The sequence below is a fragment of the Harpia harpyja genome, chromosome 4, assembly GCF_026419915.1.
Source record: "Harpia harpyja isolate bHarHar1 chromosome 4, bHarHar1 primary haplotype, whole genome shotgun sequence".
Lineage (NCBI taxonomy): Eukaryota > Metazoa > Chordata > Aves > Accipitriformes > Accipitridae > Harpia > Harpia harpyja.
In genome coordinates, this window is record NC_068943.1 from 83,846,610 (window position 1) to 83,868,071 (window position 21,462).

Genomic DNA, 21,462 nt, shown 5'->3' on the forward strand with positions numbered 1-21,462 from the left:
AACCCCCCCCGCCGTACGTCACACCGCCGGTCGCGGAGTGATGACGTCAGACGGAGCGCGGCGCGGGCAGAGGGGCCGGGATGCACCGGCGGGGGGTGGGCGCGGGCGCCATCGCCAAGAAGAAGCTAGCGGAGGTGAGGGACGCCGGGATCCCGCTGTGGGAGGGGTGGGGGGGTCGGCGCCAGGCCCGTGGGCGGCGAGGTCGGCCCGTGGGAGGGTGCCAGGCCCGGGGGGGGGAGTGCCAGGCCCGTGGGAGGAGGGGGGGACACCAGCACCCAGCGGGTCCGTGGGAGGGGTGTCAGGATCCAATGGCCCCGGGGGAGGTTGCCAGGCTCCGGAGGGGTGCCAGACCCCACCGGTCTCGGGTGGGGAGCTGCCAAGCTCCTTTGGTACCGGGGGGGGGGGGGGGCAGGCCCCTGCGGCCCTGTGGCGGGGGGTGTGGGGGCCATCATCCTCATCCTCATCCTCCTCCTCCTCCTCCCATCTGCCATCCCAGCCTGCGCCAGCCCTGCTCCCAGCCCTGCTCCCAGCCCTGCTCCCAGCCCAGGGTGCTCTGAGCTTCCTGGCAGGCTCCCTGCTTGCCCAGGGCACCGGGGCCGCGCGTTCTCCTGGCTCGTCCATCCCGAAAGGAGCATCTCCCTCATCCAGTTTTGGTTTCTGGTCCATCTGTCCTTCAGCGCTGTCTCCATCATCCTGTTTTCCTCCTGCAGGCAAAGTACAAGGAGCGAGGGACAGTCCTGGCCGAAGACCAGCTGGCTCAGGTGGGAGATCCACCCTTGCTCTGGCAGTGGGAAAAACCATGGTTGTGAGCCCAGCCGCAAAACCTGGGCTTCGTTTCCCCCTCTGCTTTGGTGTGCAGAGCATTATCCATGAGCAGCGTGGATAATGATGGCATCCATCTCCATCAGAGAGCTGTGATGTTTGCTACAGGTCTCGCTCTGCCTCCCTTCTCAAGACCTCAGCAACATCTCATTTCTGTAGAACTGTTTCTGCCCCACGTACATCACAGAATAACTGCTGCCTCCCCTTCTGAGCCTGTCTCTTGGTTCAGAACAGCCCTTTGCCTTGTCATATCTCCACTGTGGTCTGACATTGATATGAATTCAGCGTTAAAAGCGTGGAGAATTCTGATTTCATCGAGTGATTTTATCTTGTTTCTTTCCTTTAAGACCACTGGGTCCATCTGCACTGGGTAGGCAGCACATCAGAGACCTGTCCTCAGTGTTTCTGGAGGACTCTGCTGACTTAGGGCCTGTTGGGGGCTGTGTTTATGCAAAAACTGCATTAAGTAAGTGTTAAGACAGAAACACTTCTCTGCAATTCTCTTTCAGATGTCTAAGCAGCTGGACATGTTTAAGACCAACTTAGAAGAGTTTGCCAGCAAACACAAGCAAGAGATCCGTAAAAACCCCGAGTTCCGGGTCCAGTTCCAGGATATGTGTGCAACAATTGGAGTGGATCCTTTGGCATGTGAGGAACAGGCACCAGGGTTAATGACTAAGGATTCATCTCACTGTTCTCGTACTGGAAACAGCTCGCAGTGAAGCTGAAGTTTCCCTGAGGAGAGCTGATGCTGGTTTGATTCTTGGGGTTTGTGAATTGGTGTAATGTACCATCGGGTGTTATTTACTTAAAAGGGTGGGGGAAAACAGTAACCAAAATGGAGACTCTTCAGTGACAGTTCTGAGAGTCCTCACAGCGAGGTTTGCAAGCAGCCTGCCTGGCACCAGTAACTGTTAAGGAAGGATATTTTTGCCAATGGTCCTATCGCTTTCCCCTTTCTCACTTCACAGCTGGTAAAGGATTCTGGTCAGAGATGTTGGGAGTTGGAGACTTTTACTATGAACTGGGTGTGCAGATCATTGAAGTTTGCCTGGCTCTGAAACACAGGAATGGAGGTGAGGATCCCACTGTGTGTGGTTTCTAGGAGATACAGCTAATAGGAGGATACCCTTTCCCTGCGGAAAATGAGTCGCATGGCTCAGTCTAGTGTTCTTTACTAGATTTCACAAATTACAGAAGTGGCAGTTTTGTCTTCCTTGTCCCCAAAAAGCCTTGTTTTGTTTCTATAACATGTATAAAGGCTACACCGCTAGTAATCACCCAGCTTTACTGATTCCTGCAGAAATCAACCAACTCTGTTTAGGTAACAAAACCATAACTCGCAGTATGGTGGGGAAGGAGCAGGCATCAATGACAATCTTGAAGGAGTATGAAACTGATAAGTTACTGCTTTGAGCCTGGCAGTAAGATTGTCTCTAAAGGATCACAGCAATATCCCAAAGAGTTGGAATACCAGTGGTAAGTGCCCAATGAAAAGAGTGTAGATGTTCTTCACTCCGAAAAAGGCAATCTGAGACCAGGAAAGGGCTGCAGCAAAGCCAGCTGAAACCTGAGTCCAATACATTTGTGGGAGAAGGCAACAGCTGACTGCTGCATATTAGTTCTGGGAACAGAAGGGACTCAGTGCTTATCTCACCCAAGGCTGGATACTGGGAACAATGAACAGCCGCTTGTAAAATGGAAGGCAGGGGTGAGCCAGCGGCAAATGGACAAAGGACCCTTGACTGCTCTTGCTGGAGTAATTTTGTTGCTGTGCTGTAATGCTTTCCTGTCCCCTTTTGTTCACTCCTAGGTCTGATAACACTGGAAGAACTTCATCAGCAAGTGCTGAAGGGAAGGGGGAAGTTTGCTCAGGATGTCAGCCAGTGAGTGTCTGTGTATTGCAGGAAAGGGGACTCAAGTAGCATTTGGGGAAGAAAAGGGTGACCTCAGCAGCACTTCAAAGTGCTGCTGTTAATTGGACTCCAAATGTAACTTCTAGCAATGGAGCCACTTACACATGATCCGCAATTAACAACTTAACCATTTCAGAAAGCAGCAGTGTGCTTTCTCTGGGAGCCCAAAGGCATAAAGGACTGTTGCCTTGAGCTGGAGACAATTAGTACCCTGCAAATCCAGCTCTCTTACTGGCACAGTCTGCTGAGGTCTCCTGAGCTGTAAGGAAGGGACTGACACATGTCATTACAGAAGCAGATTCTAGGACACAACTCGCCATCGTGATCACTAATTGGGGCTGAATCTTAAAGTTTAGCACTTGCAGCTCAGGTACTACAAGTGTCTCTCTAATGCAAGTCTGCACTTCTGAAGGGGGCCACAGATATGCAAACTAATTCTAAATTGCTTTATAAAAATTTTTTTCAGCTGTTGATTACCTGAAACTGCAGCAAGCTCCAAAGAGCTATTATTGCTCATAGCTTCTGCACATCAATTCTTCCTTATTTACAGAACATAGCGTGCAGCTTCAGAGAGGCTCTTGCTTTAAAGCCTTGCATTGACCTCTGCTTCTCAGGGATGATCTCCTTCGTGCAATCAAGAAACTGAAGGTCTTGGGGAATGGCTTTGGGATTATCCCTGTTGGTGGAACATATCTGATCCAGTCGGTGCCGGCTGAACTGAACATGGATCACACTGTCGTCTTGCAGCTGGCAGAGGTATTGAGCCAGGAGATTTTAAAATACAACCACCTTGAAAGAACCTTATTGCTTCCACGACAGGGAACTGTGATTAGACCAGGCCTGTAGGCAAAACTTACCACGCTCTCTTCTAAACTATGGACTTCAGTCTTGACTGTAAGCACACAATAATTTTCCTCTCATTTCAGAAAAAGGGCTATGTAACAGTCAGTGAGATCAGGTCCAGTCTGAAGTGGGAGACGGAACGTGCAAAGCAAGTGCTGGTATGTATGAAGGTCTCATGTGCGCAGTGGAGTTCAGTGACAGTGTAGAGTGACTGCTCCTGCAGCAGACAGTTGGCTGGGGATGTGTTATCACGGCATGCACAGGGGATCCTAAGCTAGCTGGTAGACCAAAGGCAGAGTACACACTGCATAAACGTAGAATGAGGAAAGCAGACTCTCAGAAGCTGCAGATACTCCTGTGGCTTCACTAATCACCGTTAAAACTTGAATCTTGTTAGTTCAGGTCCTACATAAACATGCAGGGTGGGCATGGCTGGATGTCTGAACTATATTTCTCCCGGTCAAGTTGAGTAAAAGATTATTGTAGCCGAAGCGCTACACCCCCTCCCTTACCCTAAAATAAATGTGGGGCCAGGCCTCTATTGTGAATGGCTTCTCAGCCATTTAGTTAAGTTTCACTCACAGTTTCCGCTCTGTTTGTATAGGAACACTTGCTGAAAGAAGGAATGGCCTGGCTGGATACTCAGGCAGCAGGAGAACCTCAGTACTGGCTGCCTGCTCTCTTTACAGAGCTGTACTCTCAGGATATCACTCCAGAGGAAGTCAAGGAGGCAATACCTTGACCGATATGTGTTCTGTGCCTGTATATAATTCTTCTTGTGAGGTTATTTGCATATCACCTGAAACACAGGGACAGCGGACTTGAAATAAAGTTTTGTAAATAGTGTCTAGCTTGAGAATTTAATAGGACTAATTCATACTTGCTTACCTCTGAATTTTCTCCTCTGTTGTGCGTGGAAATGCCACTTACCGTTACAGACAACTAATTACCTTGTCACAGCAAGAGGAAAATTATCTAAGCTGCTATTGCAACTGCAGTCTCGGAGGACGCAAGTGTGACTCTGCCTAAAGAATCTTGGGAGCCAGCAGTAACACTGAGAAACTGTTCTGCAGTCCTCTCTGCTCTGTGAATGAGTCGTCGTTCCACTAAGGAGTACCACAGTCTAGATTCTGCCAAAACAAACTTTATTGCACAAAAAAAATCTTATGTACAATAGTATATAAACAAGGTATCTTAGAGTGACTCTTGTGCATATATTTTCAACTCAATTAGGTCTAAAAATCTGTTGCTAAAACATCTCTGCCTAGAGCAGTCATTTGAGGATTGTCACTTTGAAATGGAAACATTCAGAAATGGTAGGACAGACAACATTAGAGCTATAAAACTAATACTTTTCTTTTACAGCCACATGCTAGTTATGTGAATAGTGTCCACAATAAGGCATTTTCTTGTTTCGTTGTATCGGTGGATGGTAACGCCACATGCATCACAAACAGATTTCAGAACCAGCTCTGCCTTGGGAAGGCAGCAGAGTCACAGCTCTACCCACAATGCTACTGAATGGTGAAAAACAACGTGACATTTACAATGGGATTAAAGAGGCGGTGAAGTAGCACACAGCTCATGACTTCTCGGGAGACTCTGCTGCCTCCCTGAGACCTCATTTCAAGGTGAACACCGCATTATTTACTCTCATCTGGTGTATGTATTGAGTGAGTCCTGCGTAAGTTCAGCTTTCCCTCGAGGGAAGACAGGGTTTAAGTCTAAATCAAGCCAATGACAGACCCAGGGGAGTTTGCTTGCTAAAGGGAAAAAAGGTTCCCAAGTTGTTAAACGGCACCTTAACAATTCAGAAATGTTTCCACCTTTCAGCTTTTCAGAGCTGCTGAAGAAGCGGTGTGCAGGCTTCTGAGTTCTGCAAGAGTTGATATAAATCACAGAGACTGAAAATAATTTAGTGACGCATGGGGCATTGCCTTTCTGTACAGCACACGGCAGGGGTCTTTTGGCCCCTCTTTCTGCGCTTTTTTTAGAACAAAGATGACTGCATTGGAAGTTCTCCCACCACCATCAGGAGTCTGAAACAGGGCCGAGCTGGTGGGAAGGTGTTTAAGGAAACTGGGAGAGGGCCCAGGACAATGTGCAACTTTGTGCTTAGCTTTCTATCAAAGCTCCCATAAAAATACTAAAAAAAAAAAATTAGATTAAGCTCTTTATCAACAAAACATTATACTGCTCCAATCAATCATCACCAGGGTCATTTACCTGGAGAAACTGGGTATTTCACCTCCACCCAAGTTACACCGAATACATCTTTTGATGTAATGGCACTCGCAGCCAGCAGACACCTCTCCAAGAGGCCGGCCTTCGCTCACAGTAAAAAGCTGCTGTTTAAAACGGTCAATGCACTGAAGTGTTAAACTTTATGACACTCAGCTAGCTTGCGCTCGGCCAAGTTTGGCAAAGGAATTTGTCAGTAACAAGGCGTACACCTCCAAAGAACTCCAGCCAGGAACAGTGGCTTCCTTAGCTAGAACTGCCCCTTACTCTAGCGTTTCAATCTGATGGATCAAGGTAGCAGCAGGGAGTGAGGTGACAGGAGGAAGAAGGGAGGAAAATAAAATATTACACTGAGTAGAGAGGTGGAAAGCAAAGAGTACTTCAGTTAAGGAAACAAAACAGCTCCGTTCAGAGCAGCCAGAATAAAGTATGTCTAGAATGCTAAATTCAAATCAACACTTGGAAAAAAAACAAAAAATACACAAACGAGATTTATTTTTAAGTGCTCCCCCCATCTCTGACCAATGGTTTTCTCACCCTCCCTTCCCCAAAATGCCAGGATGAACACACCTGCACTCAATTTACAGATTCTTGCAGTTTCCACTTTTCATCTGCCCCTTTGCGCCTGAAGTCTCAGTGGACGAAGTCACCCAGGGCGTGAGTAAAGCTTTCAGAAAGGAGCCCAGATTCCACCACTGCTCTTTATCTTTGGTCTGTCTAGAACAGTGTCTAGAAGAAAGACATCAGGTAAATGGGCTCCATAGAGCAGAGAGGCTCCATCTCTCCCAACCCGCACAGAAAAGGTTTCGCCTGGGCACACGGTGCATGGGCCCTGTCATACCCTGGACTCATCAAAGCGCTCCCACAGCTACAGCTCCACATTCAGCATGGCCCCAGGGAAGGGCTCACTGTCTAGGAACAGAAAAGCTGTAAAGAGGATTCGCAGTCTAGATCTCATTCTTTAATCAAATGGAGAGAAAGAAAAAAAAAAAACAACCAGTGTAGGTGTTTCCAAAAAATAACCTGATGCCACATGCTCCGGCTTTCTAGCATAGTAAGTACCTTTTAAGAGTAGCCTGCCACAAGCTTGGCTTTGTCTAGCATGAAGTCTTCTCGTTCAGCGTTATCCACCAGAGCAGTAAAAGGAGACAGAAGATATCCCGCAGTTTTCTCTGCTCTGGCATTGGTTTGGTTGTCGAGTCTGTCAGGGGTACTCTAGAGTGTGAAGACAGAACATCCCCACGGCTTGGCCTCTCCACTGTTAACACAGCTCTAAGCTTTAGAGCAACCTTGAGTGTCTGTCTCTGTCTCAGAGGAGCTGCTCTCAGAGTCTATTTCTGTATTCTCCTGCTGGTGTTTCTCTTGCACCTTCTGCCGAATTCCTTGCAAACGCACTAATAGGGACTGATAGTCAAAGTGGCCTCGTTTTTCACCAAAAGGATCCTGGAAGAAAGCCATAAATAAGCCTATTAATATAGACCATTATCCTTCCGGCAAGAGGCAGAAAGAAGAAAGGTGCGTAGTAATTGGGCAACAAATGGCTAAAGACTTAAGGGTTAAATCCCATCTTATGATGGAGCGGCCCCTTAACTTCCCACTGTCGTGGCCAAGGTTGAAGACTGATGATAATTTCTGTTTGGAGTCTCTTTTGGGAAACCTTACAAACCCAAGCAAACTTCAAAAACAGATGAAAGGCCAAGCAGACACAGGTTGGATTTCTACTACCACCTCTGAGGAAATAAACTATTTCAAGGATTTGGTCTCAGGACCACTCCAGGGAGGCAGGGAAAACATTACAAATGAAAGTCTCTAAATCCAGAGGCCAAAGACTTGACCACGCTTTATATTAGTGCCACAGACCCCGTCCAAATGAAAGCGTTGCTATTCTCATTTTAAATCAAGGCCCTCAGCTGAGATGTAGCCAAGTCAGAGGCAGAAAGTCTTTGGAGACTATTTAACATTTGCTACTTTCATCCCCATCCCAGGTCGAAAACACATTGCCAGGGCTATATAAGGTGGTGGTGGTGTTTATGCTGTCCCATCTGATGGGAGTCTTAGGTACAAGCCAACATGTGGCCCCAGAGTTAACAAGACAGCACATCTGGCAAGCACTCAACTGATACTGAGCCTGGAGTGACTTCATTTTAAATACAAGGTCATGAAGACAACAACTACCATTTCCCCAGCATGTTGTGTCCATGCTTCCTGCACTACTATTTGCAAGTAAGCAGAAAACCAACTATGGCAGTCACTACCTCTGGGAACTGAGGACAATACAGTGATCTTCATAAACCCTGAAGAAAGCAACAGAGCCCTGGCGCCTTGAAGAAGAAACAAGAGTGGGCCACACCTGACAATCCTCACCAAACTTCACTACACAGCCTTCAGTTCAGTACTCTCTGCAGCTGTAAGTCAGGCACAGACCTTCCTTATGGGAATTTCTCACTCCAAACACGAAACCTCCTGCTTCGGGAGTGCTTTCAATTTATGAATTACACAGCCAGTGATGGCACTGACGGGAAGAAAGGGCTCAGAGACACAAGATCATTAAATCAACCACCTCCAACTTTTCTTAGCAGTGGAATTTCTCAATGACTCAGACAAGAGGTGGCTGATGAGGGAGGAAGACACATCTGTTCATATGCAAATAGCTTGGCAATCTATTCTTTAAAGTCTACTTTCCTGCAGAAACAAGCTCCTGTATTCAACCTGTCTAGATGTGTCTGCCATATTGTCACTCTTCCTCCACCCCTTCCTCCCCCAGTAACTTTTGACTCAGTCAGCCACTTTTAATCTCATCTGACAGAATAGGGAGTGTCAGAGAAGTTCCTATCTGCTGTATGAGCAAAGGAACCTCAGAAAAAGAGAAACTCTAGCAGTGACCCCACAGGAAAATACTGCAATAGAGTACAGTTGCCACCAGCACTGGATAAGCTGCATGTGCCCTCCCTGCTTAATACCAAATCCACGTGAAAGCAAACTGTACTGGTTCCACTGCTGAAAGTACCACCTGCTTGCCTGGAGAGTGTCTCAGGCCCAGTACTCAGAAATCGTAACAGCCTTAAAAACATTGTGTGCATACTCTGAACTTGGGGGTGGTAGTGTTTTACCCACAGGAACGTCGCAGGTCTCAGTTTCGTGATTCAAAGTTGGAATATAAAGTTCATAGAAAAGATCCAGATCCACTCCATGTACCTCTAGGTGCTGCACCTTGTTGTTTGTCACTAAGGACACACCCTTATCTAAGGCAGTGTGTTATCAACAAGAAAATTGTCTGCCACCCACCTGCATTGTCTGTCCTTGGAGATAAAGTCTCTCTTTACACACCCCTTCATAGAAGTCGTAGTATTCCATGAAGGACTTCTCCATTACGCCCCTGAATGCAATGAGAGAGCAAACAATCAACACAAAACGACAGTGTTTACAACAGTCACATCATCCAGGGTCACCGCATCCCACTGAACTCCAGTTCATGTAGTCAGCATGGACACCCATACAGGGTGCCCCAGACAACTAACAGGGTACAACGAGGAAGGACACAGAGCGAAACGAACTGCAGCATCACTGCTGCTGGAGAGATTCTGCACGTGCTTCCACAACAGCTGTGCTCCCCTCCCTCCGAGATTTTTTTTTTTTTTTTCCCCATAAGACAAGGCAAATTTATTCTCAAACACAAGTCAGAGGATGCAGCCGTTGTGCACATTAACACAGCCTTTGTCAATGCACAGCTCCTGGGCACCACACAGATGCAGCCATCCACTTCAGGGGAAACAAAATGACTATTCACCGGACCAGGCAGTGGTAAAGACTTGCTCTTCCCTGAAGCAACTCTCAAGATCTCAGGAAGAGCAGCCAGAGGATTTTATCCTGCTTCCCCACACCCACTTTCTTATGCTCCCTCCATGCCTCTTTTCCATACCGTAATGGCTCAGGACAGGGACACTTTCCTTCCAGCATGTCGCACACTGCTACTCGGATGGTCTCATGCCGAATGCACTCATTATAGTTCTTGCTGTCCCCGGGGTGCCTCTCCTGGAAACAGAATTTGGGCCAGTGAGTCCACGCGACTGCAATGGCTCTTCATCTCTCCCTCCTGGGCCTGATGAATTTCACTGGTGCATGAACCCACTACAGCTTTGTCTGTTCTGCGTATGCTGAGCTAATTTATATTGCAAATGAAAAGCTGGCAAGATTTTACACGTCTCCAGAGTCTTGGACTCACACAGCTGTGGAGACAGGTCAACTGATAAAGTTAGCACAGAAACCTGCCTCTCCAAGATGCTGGAGACCATGAAGACCTGAGCAGTTTGGTTCCCGCATGATAGTACGTCCCAAGGAAGCCATTTCAGGAGTCACGTAGCAGAGAAATGAAGAGCCATCCCATCTCCCCGGCAACTTCTCGAATGCCTCATGTTCTTCTGTTACTTTACACATACGTGAGCTAAGCAGCCTCTGGTTCAGAGCTGGCTTGCAACTCCCCCTCAAGCTCTGACTAGAGGCAGAGCAAGCTGGAAAAGAGCCAAGCGACAAAATCTACTTTTGTCCCCATTTCCAGAACGGGATTTGCCACCAGGAGCAAGGTGTGGAGGGAAGAGACAAATAGCTGCAGAACCAGAGGTGGTCCACCTCAAACTCTCACCTGCTCAAAGCCGGGTTCGTTGTGATAGGGGTTCTCAGTCATCAGAGACTGGATGGAGATGAGGACTGAAGAGATACTCTGTGCTGGGCTCCATGCAGGCCCGGTCCAAGTGCTGAGGCATCAAAACAGAAAAGCATCAATTAACAACGCAGGACTGGCTCAGCGAGCACCATCCCTCCAACTACCAAAGATCAGAAAGTTTGGGAAACCGCATCTATACCTTACAGAAATGCGACAGGAAAAGAAACAGCTGCTACAGATATAGAAAGCACTGGACGCAGAGAAAGTTTTCAGGGTCAAAGTAGTTTATTCTCTCAACCAAGTGAGTACTTTAGCCTGAGCAAGACAAGGGAGTCTGTTAAACCTCACTCCACTGCTAACGCACACAGGGCATCACACATGAGTTCAGGAAAAGTAACATTTCTGAGCATTTTACAGGAAACTTTAAAGCTATGGCTATCATCTCGCACAGCAGCCTGGAGCAACACAAGCTACCAGCACTACCGTAAGTCAAAAACAACTCTTAAGAACTGAAATCTGATTTCTGAGACTCAAACAAGACCATCACTTGTGCAGTCTGTAATGCAGACACTCAGCACAAGGACTGCCATCAAAAGCACTAACGGATGCTCTGCTATAGGAATAAGGTGCCCATTTCATACACACAGGGTAGCAAAAACGTTTGCACAGAACAGCATAAGCAGAAAAAGCTGTTCTGCTTCTTGCCCTTAATACCCTAGTTCCAGATACAGACCTGTCTCCCTGTGAGCTGAACAAGGATGTGCTGACCCACATATGCTCTTCCTAAATCCTTTCATTTGCAGCTCCCTCTGCGCTTCCCATTTCTGCTAAGGCCGAGGCTCTTTGTTCACTCTTCAATAATTTAGCTTCCATGCCAGGGCTACAATTGCATGAGCAACAAGGCAGCTTGTGTGGGAGCTACTGGGCATTCAGACCCCCAAGATATGGATGTGCCCTACACATCTCAGCGCTTTGCAGGCACTGGCATCCAGCTCACCAGATCAGGAAAACTCCTACGCTGAGGAAGGTGTTTCCCAGTACAATGCATCTCTCTACCAGCCCTGGGCCAGTATCTATCAGCTGATGGGTATCAGCTACTTGGACCAACTTTGGTGTAAGTGGCACATGCACAGCACTGTAGAAACCATCCCAGCAAAGGCAGTCTTATAACCACATCAGTGCTCAAGCTCCTGCTGGTTGGTCAAATCCCTACAGCAATTCAAGCCATCACTGCCCTCTCCTCACCTGGCTGCCGCTACTACCTCTCTGCAGCAGAAGGAACCACGTACTATCAGCCCAGCTGCACCAGTCCAGAGTCTCAGCAAAAGCCTTTCTTTACTGGCAACTGAAACTGTCACAGCTGGGGTTGGGAATATCACACCATGGCCAGGGTTCCTCTGGCAGAGCCATAAGAGCCATTCAATCAATCAGGACTTTCACATGTTTAAAAATCAAGCAGGTGAATAACAAGCCTTTGCAGCAGTGGAGCCTGTTTGAACAGGCAGCATGGGAGCAGTGCTTGTAAATCATCACACCCACCGCTCAGCCCCACATACTATGTGTAGGTGGAAGCCCAGAGCAGTCAAATGGCTCTCAAGGAAGTTCTTAGCGGCTTTTAATATTATTTATTTATTTTTAAACCCACATAGAGAGAGGAAATTAAAACCACAAAAACCTACATTCAGACAACATTAAGGATCAGGCTGCAAAGCGCAAAAGCAGAAGAAATGCAGTGCTCGGGCTGAGGCTTTGCAAGGGGAAGCAGGAGAAAAGCGGCAGCGTCCACTGAACTTCGTGCTTCCTCTGCTCTGTTCTCAGGTGCTTTGAAAGACAAGTTAGACTCTTATTTCAGTAGAGGAATTTGTGCTGCTTTACAACTCCGATTCTGCACATGACTTCACAGAAGCACAAAGGTGCATCCAAGCACGTGTCTGGGGCAAGATCAGGGCACAATGTGCTGAGAAGGATGCGTGAGGCAGGATACAGCCTGCAGCCACCTCCTGATTTCCCATCAAAACAGCCAAAGTCTCCTCTTACCCTAGGATACTCAGGCAGACTTTCCCATTGCGGTAGAAGTTGGGGTTAAACCTCACTGTGTTATTTCCCGTTGTCATCAGTTTGACCCTTGGTGGGTGGATGGGATAATCTGGAGGACAGCGAAACAGGAACAAGAAGAAACCCCCTTCATAAGGCGTGTCAAATGGGCCTGTGATCAATGCATGAATCTGGAAAACAAAAGCCCGTCTTGCGCACCACTTCAAAATTGTGCAGCACCATCAAATCCTCAACAAAGCCAACCAAAGGCAAGAAATCTCCACCCAGGCAGCAGCACAGAGGCAGCGTCTTCCACAAGCACACGCCATGTGCAGGCCATACTTAACCCTCCCTCATTCCCTCGTTAGCCAGAGTCACTGCTGCACACTTCTCTCCCCTCTGCCACACTCAATGTGCAAAGCAGGTTTCCAATGCAAGGTTTGGCCAGAGTCCACAACAGCTGCCTCCCATACATCTCTATACAGTCCAAACCAGACTGAATCACAGTTCAGCTGGTAAGCTATGCTTAAAAAAAAAAAAAAAAAAAGATTTCGAATATGAAAAAAAAAATCTAATTTTAGAAAGAAAAAGATTCAGAATTTCTGCCAAAACTAGAGCATTCCTCAATTTTATGGTCTCATGCTGATTTGGTCTTATTAAAACCAATCACTCAATTTCCTCTGCCAGGATCTGAAATTAAGACCCTATTCTCTCCATGCTAATTACCCTCAAAGATCCCAATTGTATACCAGGAAATCTACTCCCTTTGGGCTATTAAGGAAGCTTACTCCCCAAGTGATCCAAGCAGTCTCCTTTAATGATCCTCTTACCTCCCCAGGATTTCAGTTAAAAGCCCCAAGGCTGGTGTTCTACAAACCTGCATTTCCGTTGAAGGGCATTTTGGCACTTGCAGCTACCAACGCTGAGGGAAGCCAGAGCTGCAGCTAAAAGTGCCCCAGGTGGGAATTGGCTGTGCAGAGACACTCCCTTTGTGCCACCTCCAAAAACCCAGGGGCCCCAAGCCAGGCAGGCACTTACATGGCAGGAATTTGGGGGAAACTGAGGGATGCCACGTTTGTCAGGGGGGTAGGAGAAGTGTGCAGCAGAGGAAAAACCAAAGCAACCTCACACACACGCAACTCTCAGAAACCAGCACAGCCAGACCAGGTGACACCGGCTGGAGAAAGGGCAGCACCAGCCAAGAAACACGTCGGATCAAGAACACCATTTGAGCAACCTCTGCCTCCCAGCTCACTGCATTCTCTCTGACATAATCTGAAATTCCCAGTCCTGGAAAACCCTGAGAGCCAGGAGGGGAAGAACCAGGGCAGGAGAGGCCATAGCCGTGCCAGTGTCCCTAGGGAGCGGGTCTGCTGGAGGCGATGTGGTGGGAGCAGCTGCGTGGGTCAGACCTGCACGTGACCCTGGTACCTGTGAGAACCCAGCGGGCAGCTCCACAGCAGGCCAGGGCCCAGGTACAGGGATGCATCTCTCTACCAGCTCACAACAATTAAACATCTCCAAGTCCCACAGGCAGATTATAGATAGTCCAGCACTGCTTGTGGCTAATGGACATTTCTCATTTCCAGCCTTTGAGAAGGCCCCCATGGCCAACGGCTTTCCATGGAGCTCACTCTTCTCTGAGCTGCTCTATTGATTGTTTTCAAGCCTCAATAGGATGAAGTGAGCTGGATCAGCACCTCACTGGTTCACAGGGCCACTAAAGCAGAGCTGGCTTTATCTGTGGAAGCTCCTCAGATCCCTGTGATAATATCTCTCCACAGAGCCAGTTTCCTTGAGAGCCTCCTCCCATTTTAAATGCAGCCCATCTCAATGTCACCAAGAAAACTGGAGCCTCATTATGCATTTGCAAGACTCACCCTGACTTCTCTCAAAACATTAAGGGAATGCTCCATTTGGGCAAACCCTTAAAGCAGCCATCAACAGCAACATACAGAGAAGCAGAAAGTTGAACCAGCTCCAAATCTTCTCTTACCTTGGTCATGTCGTGGGGATCAGGCACAACAAACATTCCCGGGGGCGGTTCCTTGTAAATGGACATGATATCCCTGAACAAAGGAAACAGGAATTAGTCAAGATCTCCCTTGGTGTTCATCAGCTCTCGAGGCACAGGAACGTTCTAGATGACAAATCTGTGCACGGATGCAAAGGGACAGACTTTTAAGATGGAAACTTGCAACTCGTAAATTGCTAGACATTTTTCTTTTGCCTCTGACTGTTTTCTGGCTGAGCTCTTTCAACTTATCCCCAAAAATAGTTGAGGCATTTCAAGAGCACAAGCACTATTCAATGAATCAATACATGAGGCACCAGACCGAATGCACCTTGACTACCTGCTGCCTCGTATTTTCCCATAGATCGGCTTCAGTACATAAAACTTCAACCATAAACTTCCCCTAAGGTAGTCGTTTAAAAGTTCTCTTAGGTGAGTTTTGTTGTTTACAGGATGACTTTCCCTCCCCATGTTTTCCTTCTTCACACTCAGACTATTTACAGAATCCCTTTGGTATACCCAGTCATTCGTTTTCACCAAACATACCGTGACTCAACTGCCTTTGAGAAGATTACTGCTCTGACAAATTTGGGTTTAATCAGACAGCAGGTTCAAGAGTAGTTAGGATGCACATGCACACACAACTTGATCACAATGGCCTCCTTTCTCTAGTAACTCTGACCAAATGAACTGAAAAACAACAAATCACCTACAACTCGGTGCAGTTTACAGACAAATCAACTGGCACCTGTAACCTTTCATAGCCCAAAGCCTCCCTCCCATAATCAGAGCTGCACTGAGCTCCAGTTGGGAAGCAACCAGAGCTCAGAGAGGTTTCAAGGCGAGAGCAAGTGCGAGAGCAAGAGGAGAGCCTCGCCTTCCTGCCTACCTTTACGAGGTTAGTGGTTTTTGGCATTTGGATTGGAAACTGCCCAAATATCTGGTGCCATCTTTGGAAGACATTATACAGCTCTAGAACAAGGATGAGCAAGTGCCTGGCAGGCAGTGATACTTGCTCCGAAGGAAGAGGAAGAACTTGTTGAAACAGCGCCAGCATTTCTAACAATACAAGACCATATTGCTCATTATATCAAAGGCTATCGACATGCCAAGTTTAACCAGATGATCCTTTAAAGAGTCAGAGCAGCCAAACGGGTGGCCACCGGCAGGAAGGAGGATCGCTACGGGCAGGTTTAGGATAAACATCTTAACTTGACCGTTGATGGGGACTGAGAAGCCTGCTCCCCTCCCCATTTAACAGCACCTCTGAGGAGCACCCAGCAATCCTGAGGGCAGGCTGAGAGCCGTGCACCGAGGAGCTCTGCTGCCAAACGCCCCAGCAACAGCAGACTAAGAAAGAGACCCCGGATGGTGGTACAGGGGCCCACGGCTCCAGGGCAGGCGAGGTGTGAGACTCCATCCTCGCCCAAGGAGAGTCCCCGGGGCATGGCGGGGACCGGGGTCTGGCCCCAGGAAAGCCCCGGGACGCAGGGAAGGACTGGAGGCTGTCCCCAGACCTGAACCCAGGTCTCCAGGGCCTCCTGTGAGGGGATGGTGAGGCCCAGGGGACAGTTACCGCCTCGAGGGTACCGGCGACGAGCCAAGCATCTCTGCCGCCTTACGACCCTCAGGCTCCGTGCCCGCTTTCCACCCTGGCAGCCCCCACAACAGCCACCGGGGCAGGGCGGCGGGGGTTCCACGGCCCGCAGCTGGCTAGGCCCGGGGGAGGCCGGCAGAAGCGAGGACCGGAGTCACCACCCCCCCCCCAGGTCCTTAAGGGAGCCGGCACCCGGCAGCACCGCTCGGCCACCGGGCCCGGGAGGCTCCGCCGCTGACGGGCAAGGGCGGCTTATCTCACCGTTTGATCCGCAGGAGACAGGCCGGGCTGGGCCGTTCGCTGTCCCAATCGCCGCTGACGGTGGGGTCCCAAAAGGCGGAGTGCGTGAGGAGCGCGGCCCCCGCGGCCGCCGCCGCCGCCGCGATGGGGGCCCCGCCGCTCCCCGGGGCGACGCCGGCTCCCGGCGTCGCAGCACCGAAACCCGCCGCCGCCCATAGTTCGGCGGGGATGAAAACACCGGGGCTTCCCGCACCGCCTCCCGGGCCGGCCGAGTTACCGCCGCTACCCGCCGCCGCCGCCGCCGCCAGCACCGCGGCCGGGGCCGCCTCCTCGGCGGCCGGACTCTCCGCCATTCCGCGCCCGGCCTCGGAGGAACGCCGCTTCCGGGACTCCGCACCAGCGAGTCCGCCGGCCAGAGCGGCCCCCGCCTCTCGACTCCACCACCGATGGCCGGCCAGAGCGGCACCTCCCCCGCTCCCCCCCCCCCACCCCCCAACTCCCCACCGGAGCCAGAGCGCCCCTTCCACAGAGACGCCTCGTGGTAGGCTAGAGTGTACCGCTGGGAACAGCGCGCCCCCTACTGGCGGGGGTCTCCCCGGCTGGAGGCAGCGGAACGACCAGTTTGGGGCTTTTTGGGTGGAAAAAAACAAACAAACCCAACTCTTTTTTCCCTCTATTGGGAAGCGGCTGCTGCAACAAACTCGCCATCACCGCGCCTCAGCCTGCGGAGACACGGCAAGGCAGTGTTTCAGCCCAGACCGAGGCAAGGCCATGTCCTCAGGCAGCACCCAAAGCCCTCCCCTGGGTGCAGAGCCTGAGGAAAGGGTCAGGAAGGAAAACAGCCCACGCGGAGAGGTGTGAGGGGGGATGGAGGCCTTTACTCTGGCTCCCAGGAAAGCAGCAGCTCTGATTCTGGCCTACAAGGCCCACCTCACCCCTACAACACCCGCCAGAACTGCCTAGAAGCGCCTTCCAGTAACAGTGTGCAACGGAGAGCGAGCGATTTTCGTTGCAAGGTCACTTTTGCTTTACCAGGGATACAACGACAAAAGTTATTTACGCACAGTTTCGTATGCGTAAGGGAGAATTACTATAACCAGCTTAGAGACAGGTAAGAGTGTTGTTTTCCCAAGACAGACAGTGTTGAGTGCCTGACACGCTGATCGCTACAACCTGCCATCAACACCCAGAGAAGATTCCCAAAGCACAGTATCACTGTTGTAGGGTTACACATTTGTCCCCAGAAGCCAGCCTGGCTGCAGATGGAGTATTTTGCCTCTCAAGTTCTTTTTGGTTTCTCCAAGAAGTCTCACGGACAGTTTTTTGAGTCAAATTCTTCTCAGCCCACCTTCCCCTCAACAGGGTGTAAGCAGCTATTGCAAACGAAGAACAGTTCCCGTACCCCGTTCATATCCCCAGGGAGGTCACAACCATGCTTCAGAGGCTTTAAGCACACACAGTAGCTGCATTAATTCAATTACCTAAAGCAGATAACTCTCACCCAGTGCTCACCTTCCTATCTTCCTTAAAGGCACAGCTGTCTTACCACAAGGTCCAAGATGCAGGTTAGATTTTAGCATTTCTCCTCCCTAGTATACTCCAATCTCTAACACAGCTGAAGCATGTAACTGTTGGGGGGGAAAAGAAATATAACTAGGCTGTGGTCCTTCATGTAAATTGATGCTTCAAGGAGGCACATGAATCGTGTGACCTTGAAACCAGCTCTTCTTTGTGAAAGAAGAACATTCAGCTGATACAGCAGTGCCTACCCTTGTGTACTTACTGGCAATTTAGTTATGCAAACACCATTAGTACACTTCTAAACACACTCACCTGTACCCATCACCTTTTCTACAGACTGTCTTTCAGATTAAAAAAAACAAAGGCACAGCATTCTCAACAACAGTATGTGGAAAAAACCACTCCTCAGCTCATCCAGAAGTATTTGCTTTACTAGGGCAATGCTTGTTGGGATTTTTGCAAAGATTTGAGCTGTTCAAGGACATCCTCTCTTACCCCAGCTGTCTTCACATTAGTTTTACTCCCTTCTCACCACCTTTTCATACTTCCCTTCTGCTTTATCAGCGAGCGCCCCCATACCTGGGATATCACCCTCTTCAACCAATACATCAACTCACCCACAGACTTCCCCACCACTGGACCAGGACATAAGAAAGAAAAAAAAATATTAAAAAAATAAAACCACCAGTTTATTTAGAGAAATCTTTTCTTTAATTGTCAGTCTGGAACGCTCTGATGGAAGCAGACTCAAACCGCAGAGGACAGAGTGATGGAAGCCGCAGCCAGGACCAGAAGTTGTCACATAGCAAAGAGGATAAGGAATGCCACCATCAAACAGAAGAGACCCATGGCCTCAGACAGAGCGAAACCCAGGATGGCATAGGAGAAGAGCTGCTGCTTGAGAGATGGATTCCTGTATTTTGTACGAGGAGAGGAACAAACCAGAGAGAGAAGGAAAAATACAAAAAAGGATCCACAGTGAGAAAAAAAACCCCACAAACAAACCCCAAACCAGAGCCCGTATCACAGAAAGCCAGGATTATGTCACATAGGCAATGGATTTTGGGACACAAACCAGTTTTATGGCAGGCAGCCACTGGCTGGAATGAGAAAGCCATGATTTTTCCCTGGTTTTAGCAACATAGACATGTTGAACCCTGAAGGCTAGTTTCACCTGCCCTGGCGGCACCAAGCAATGGTTCCTGCTAATAACCAGTGCTTCATTTCTTCTAGAGGCAGGCAGAGCTCCACAGAGCAGCTGCATCATTCAGAAGTAAGTATAGGGTGGATTCAAACAATTTAGGCACTTTCTTATTTATTTTAATAGAATCATGGATTATAACAACCATTTTATATTCCAAGGAGGACTGCTTCAGTTAAACACATTTATCTGCTTATATACACTACACATGTAGAGCCGGACATATATTCCAGAGAAAGCTCTACTGATCTACCAAATTTAGTGCTGGAAGAAGGGAATAAATTCAAGCCAGCCTGGCATCTTACTTACCTGGCATAGCCAATGATCAAGCTGCCAAACACCGTCCCAATACCCGCTCCTGAACCAGCCACCCCAACCGTGGCAGCACCGGCACCAATGAACTTAGCAGCAGTGTCAATATCCCTGGAAACAGCACTGGTTTGGAACTCACGGTGGGTCAGCTGTGGATGGGAAACACCAGCTGGCTGCAGAATACAGGAAAAGAAAGATGCTAATGACACTTTTAATCATAAATATATATATTTTTTAAATAAAACATTATCAACGTTTACCCTCTACCCAAGGCAGAGCAAAATCAGCCAAGCTTGCAAAGCCATCACCAATCTGGGCTAGAAGCTATGTCCCCGTATTAGCCATCCTCTTGATATACAAACTTACTCCTCCATCTCAGGAGAAACCACCACGTATCACAGGCAGCAAGCACAGAAATACAGGACCCAGGGTGCCACATAAGAGTCTCACCTGTACAGTCTGAACCTCAGGCCTGCTGAAAACAGAGACTGAAACTGGTCTGGCCAGAGCCCTGGAACAGCACCGGAACTGGAGTGAAACACAGACAATTAACTCCTATAATTGGATGTGTCCGCACTAACCCTCAAAAAGAGCAGTTATTTTATGAAGAACAGCCTTAGAATTTTTATAAAACATCTCAAGAATGAAACAAGACTAAAAAGCAAAGGCATATGCAAATCTAGGATATTTCTAGTTTAACCAGTTGTATTAAGTCCATGAGTAATACCACCACAGACCACACACTGCAGCACAACGAGTGTCATATCTGCTACAGCAGTTCAGTCATTACTACAACTCCACACATTTTCTTCCCAATGCACACCTTGAGAGAAAGAGGTGAAGGAGTGTCTCTGTGATAGTTAACTAATCTTTGGAGAAGCCCTTGGGCCTGTAGTTCAATGCACATCTACTACGATAGTAGGTATCACCCTCCGGTCACCAGAGGTCACCTTGTTTCCCCTCCTTGTTAAATCCACAGTAAAACAAACCCACACGATCCCACCTCAGCTGAGGGTGTCCAGGACAGCATTTTGAGCCAAGCATCACACAGAAAGACTTCACAATCATGTATCCCTGCTAAGTATTACTATACGCTTCTGAAGAAAGGAGACTTACCACAGCTGGAGAGCTGAGGAGAGCCAGAGGAGCCTGCATTTTGCTTAACCTATTACAAATAAAGACAAAGAGAAAAAGGAAATGGGAATCCCAACGCTATTGCCGCCAGCCAACACTCCCCCCTCGGGGAGACACACAACACGTCTATCTGCAGCCGCGTCCCTCCTCTGTGCCCGAGGCTTTTCCCCACCGCCCCGACGCACGGCTCCGCGTCCCCGTCCCCCCCCCCTCCGTTAATCCTCCTTTGGGCCGTTCCCCAGGGCTGCACATTTTTGCCTTCCCCAACACGGTCGAAACCCCCACCTAAGAGCCAACCGAGCCCACCCGAACCCCGGGGGGAATGCGCGGGGACAGCGGAAGCGCCGACGCTTGTCGCACTCTCCTCAGCTGCCTCCTCCCAGCGAAGGGCACCGGCGCGGCCGGGTACCGACCCCACCGGCCGCCGGGGCCCAGCGATACCCCGCGGCCGGTAGAGCCTCCCCCGCTAACCGGCGAGGGCAGGGAGGAGACCGCGGTGGCCCGGAGGGAGGTGAGGGGAAGGCAAAGCCGGGCCGAGAGCGGGGCCCACCTCCGCGGGGTCCGCTCGGGCCTGAGGCGGCGGCGGCGGCGGCTGTGAGAGAAACTCGGCGCCCCCGCCCCCGCTCACCTTGCCGTGTCCCTCCAGCGTCCTCCGCGCTCATTGGCTGCCGCCGCGCAGGACGCGCGGCATCCTGGGACAATATCCGCGCTTCCCATTGGCTGCGGATGAAGGAAGCACCTCCCACTAGCGTCCGGGAGAGCGCAAAAAGGGCGGGAGGGCGGTGGTGCAACGCGGAGCTGTCATTGGTTAGGTATTTACGCGGCGTGCCTGCTGATTGGCTGGAGGTCTGGGGGGGGTCTGCCAGTGGACCATGAGGCGCTCCTTGCAACCATAGAGGTTACCATAGAGGCAGGGGAGTGATGGTG

The 21,462-nt window shown here is 49.5% G+C and overlaps 3 protein-coding genes across 5 annotated transcripts; 1 reads left to right on the forward strand and 2 right to left on the reverse strand.

Annotated features, from left to right (window-relative positions):
* Window positions 1–26: 26 nt before the first annotated feature.
* Window positions 27–4,427, forward strand: SNF8 (SNF8 subunit of ESCRT-II). Its single transcript, XM_052785288.1, has 8 exons — window positions 27–134; window positions 711–761; window positions 1,332–1,470; window positions 1,794–1,898; window positions 2,636–2,708; window positions 3,353–3,494; window positions 3,665–3,739; window positions 4,186–4,427. Exons 1-8 carry the CDS (start codon window positions 81–83, stop codon window positions 4,321–4,323), a joined length of 777 nt encoding a protein of 258 aa, XP_052641248.1. The 5' UTR covers window positions 27–80; the 3' UTR covers window positions 4,324–4,427.
* Window positions 4,428–4,705: 278 nt separating this feature from the next.
* On the reverse strand, window positions 4,706–16,822 carry UBE2Z (ubiquitin conjugating enzyme E2 Z). 2 transcript variants are annotated; one of them, XR_008234841.1, is made up of 8 exons: window positions 16,389–16,822; window positions 14,513–14,585; window positions 12,520–12,707; window positions 10,462–10,573; window positions 9,742–9,854; window positions 9,108–9,198; window positions 6,885–7,265; window positions 4,706–6,551 (listed from the first exon to the last, which is right to left on the reverse strand). XR_008234841.1 is itself a non-coding variant. In XM_052785280.1 (7 exons), the coding sequence occupies exons 1-7, from the start codon at window positions 16,718–16,720 to the stop codon at window positions 7,095–7,097; spliced, it is 1,080 nt and encodes a 359-aa protein (XP_052641240.1). In that variant the 5' UTR covers window positions 16,721–16,822; the 3' UTR covers window positions 4,706–7,094. The 2 variants fall into 2 exon arrangements, 1 of the variants encoding a protein (XP_052641240.1); XM_052785280.1 differs by having other exon boundaries at window positions 4,706–7,265.
* A 1,754-nt stretch (window positions 16,823–18,576) lies between these two features.
* On the reverse strand, window positions 18,577–21,267 carry ATP5MC1 (ATP synthase membrane subunit c locus 1). 2 transcript variants are annotated; one of them, XM_052785289.1, is made up of 5 exons: window positions 21,164–21,267; window positions 20,518–20,566; window positions 19,852–19,929; window positions 19,399–19,574; window positions 18,577–18,801 (listed from the first exon to the last, which is right to left on the reverse strand). In XM_052785289.1, the coding sequence occupies exons 1-5, from the start codon at window positions 21,250–21,252 to the stop codon at window positions 18,687–18,689; spliced, it is 507 nt and encodes a 168-aa protein (XP_052641249.1). In that variant the 5' UTR covers window positions 21,253–21,267; the 3' UTR covers window positions 18,577–18,686. The 2 variants fall into 2 exon arrangements, with proteins under 2 accessions (XP_052641249.1, XP_052641250.1); XM_052785290.1 differs by having other exon boundaries at window positions 21,086–21,176.
* Between the last annotated feature and the right edge of the window lie 195 nt (window positions 21,268–21,462).

Excerpts from the sequence above, each read along its gene's own strand:
- SNF8 (XM_052785288.1), top strand. The coding sequence starts at position 81 with ATGCACCGGCGGGGGGTGGGCGCGGGCGCCATCGCCAAGAAGAAGCTA. Across the intron at positions 1,471-1,793 it reads TGGAGTGGATCCTTTGGCAT|CTGGTAAAGGATTCTGGTCA; the intron begins GTGAGGAACAGG and ends CTCACTTCACAG. Across the intron at positions 2,709-3,352 it reads TTTGCTCAGGATGTCAGCCA|GGATGATCTCCTTCGTGCAA; the intron begins GTGAGTGTCTGT and ends TCTGCTTCTCAG.
- UBE2Z (XM_052785280.1), bottom strand. The coding sequence starts at position 16,720 with ATGGCGGAGAGTCCGGCCGCCGAGGAGGCGGCCCCGGCCGCGGTGCTG. Across the intron at positions 14,586-16,388 it reads TGTCTCCTGCGGATCAAACG|GGATATCATGTCCATTTACA; the intron begins GTGAGATAAGCC and ends TCCTTTGTTCAG. Across the intron at positions 9,855-10,461 it reads ACGAACCCGGCTTTGAGCAG|GAGAGGCACCCCGGGGACAG; the intron begins GTGAGAGTTTGA and ends TTCTGTTTCCAG.
- ATP5MC1 (XM_052785289.1), bottom strand. The coding sequence starts at position 21,252 with ATGGGAAGCGCGGATATTGTCCCAGGATGCCGCGCGTCCTGCGCGGCG. Across the intron at positions 19,930-20,517 it reads TCCTCAGCTCTCCAGCTGTG|TTCCGGTGCTGTTCCAGGGC; the intron begins GTAAGTCTCCTT and ends GTTTCACTCCAG. Across the intron at positions 18,802-19,398 it reads TTGATCATTGGCTATGCCAG|GAATCCATCTCTCAAGCAGC; the intron begins GTAAGTAAGATG and ends TACAAAATACAG.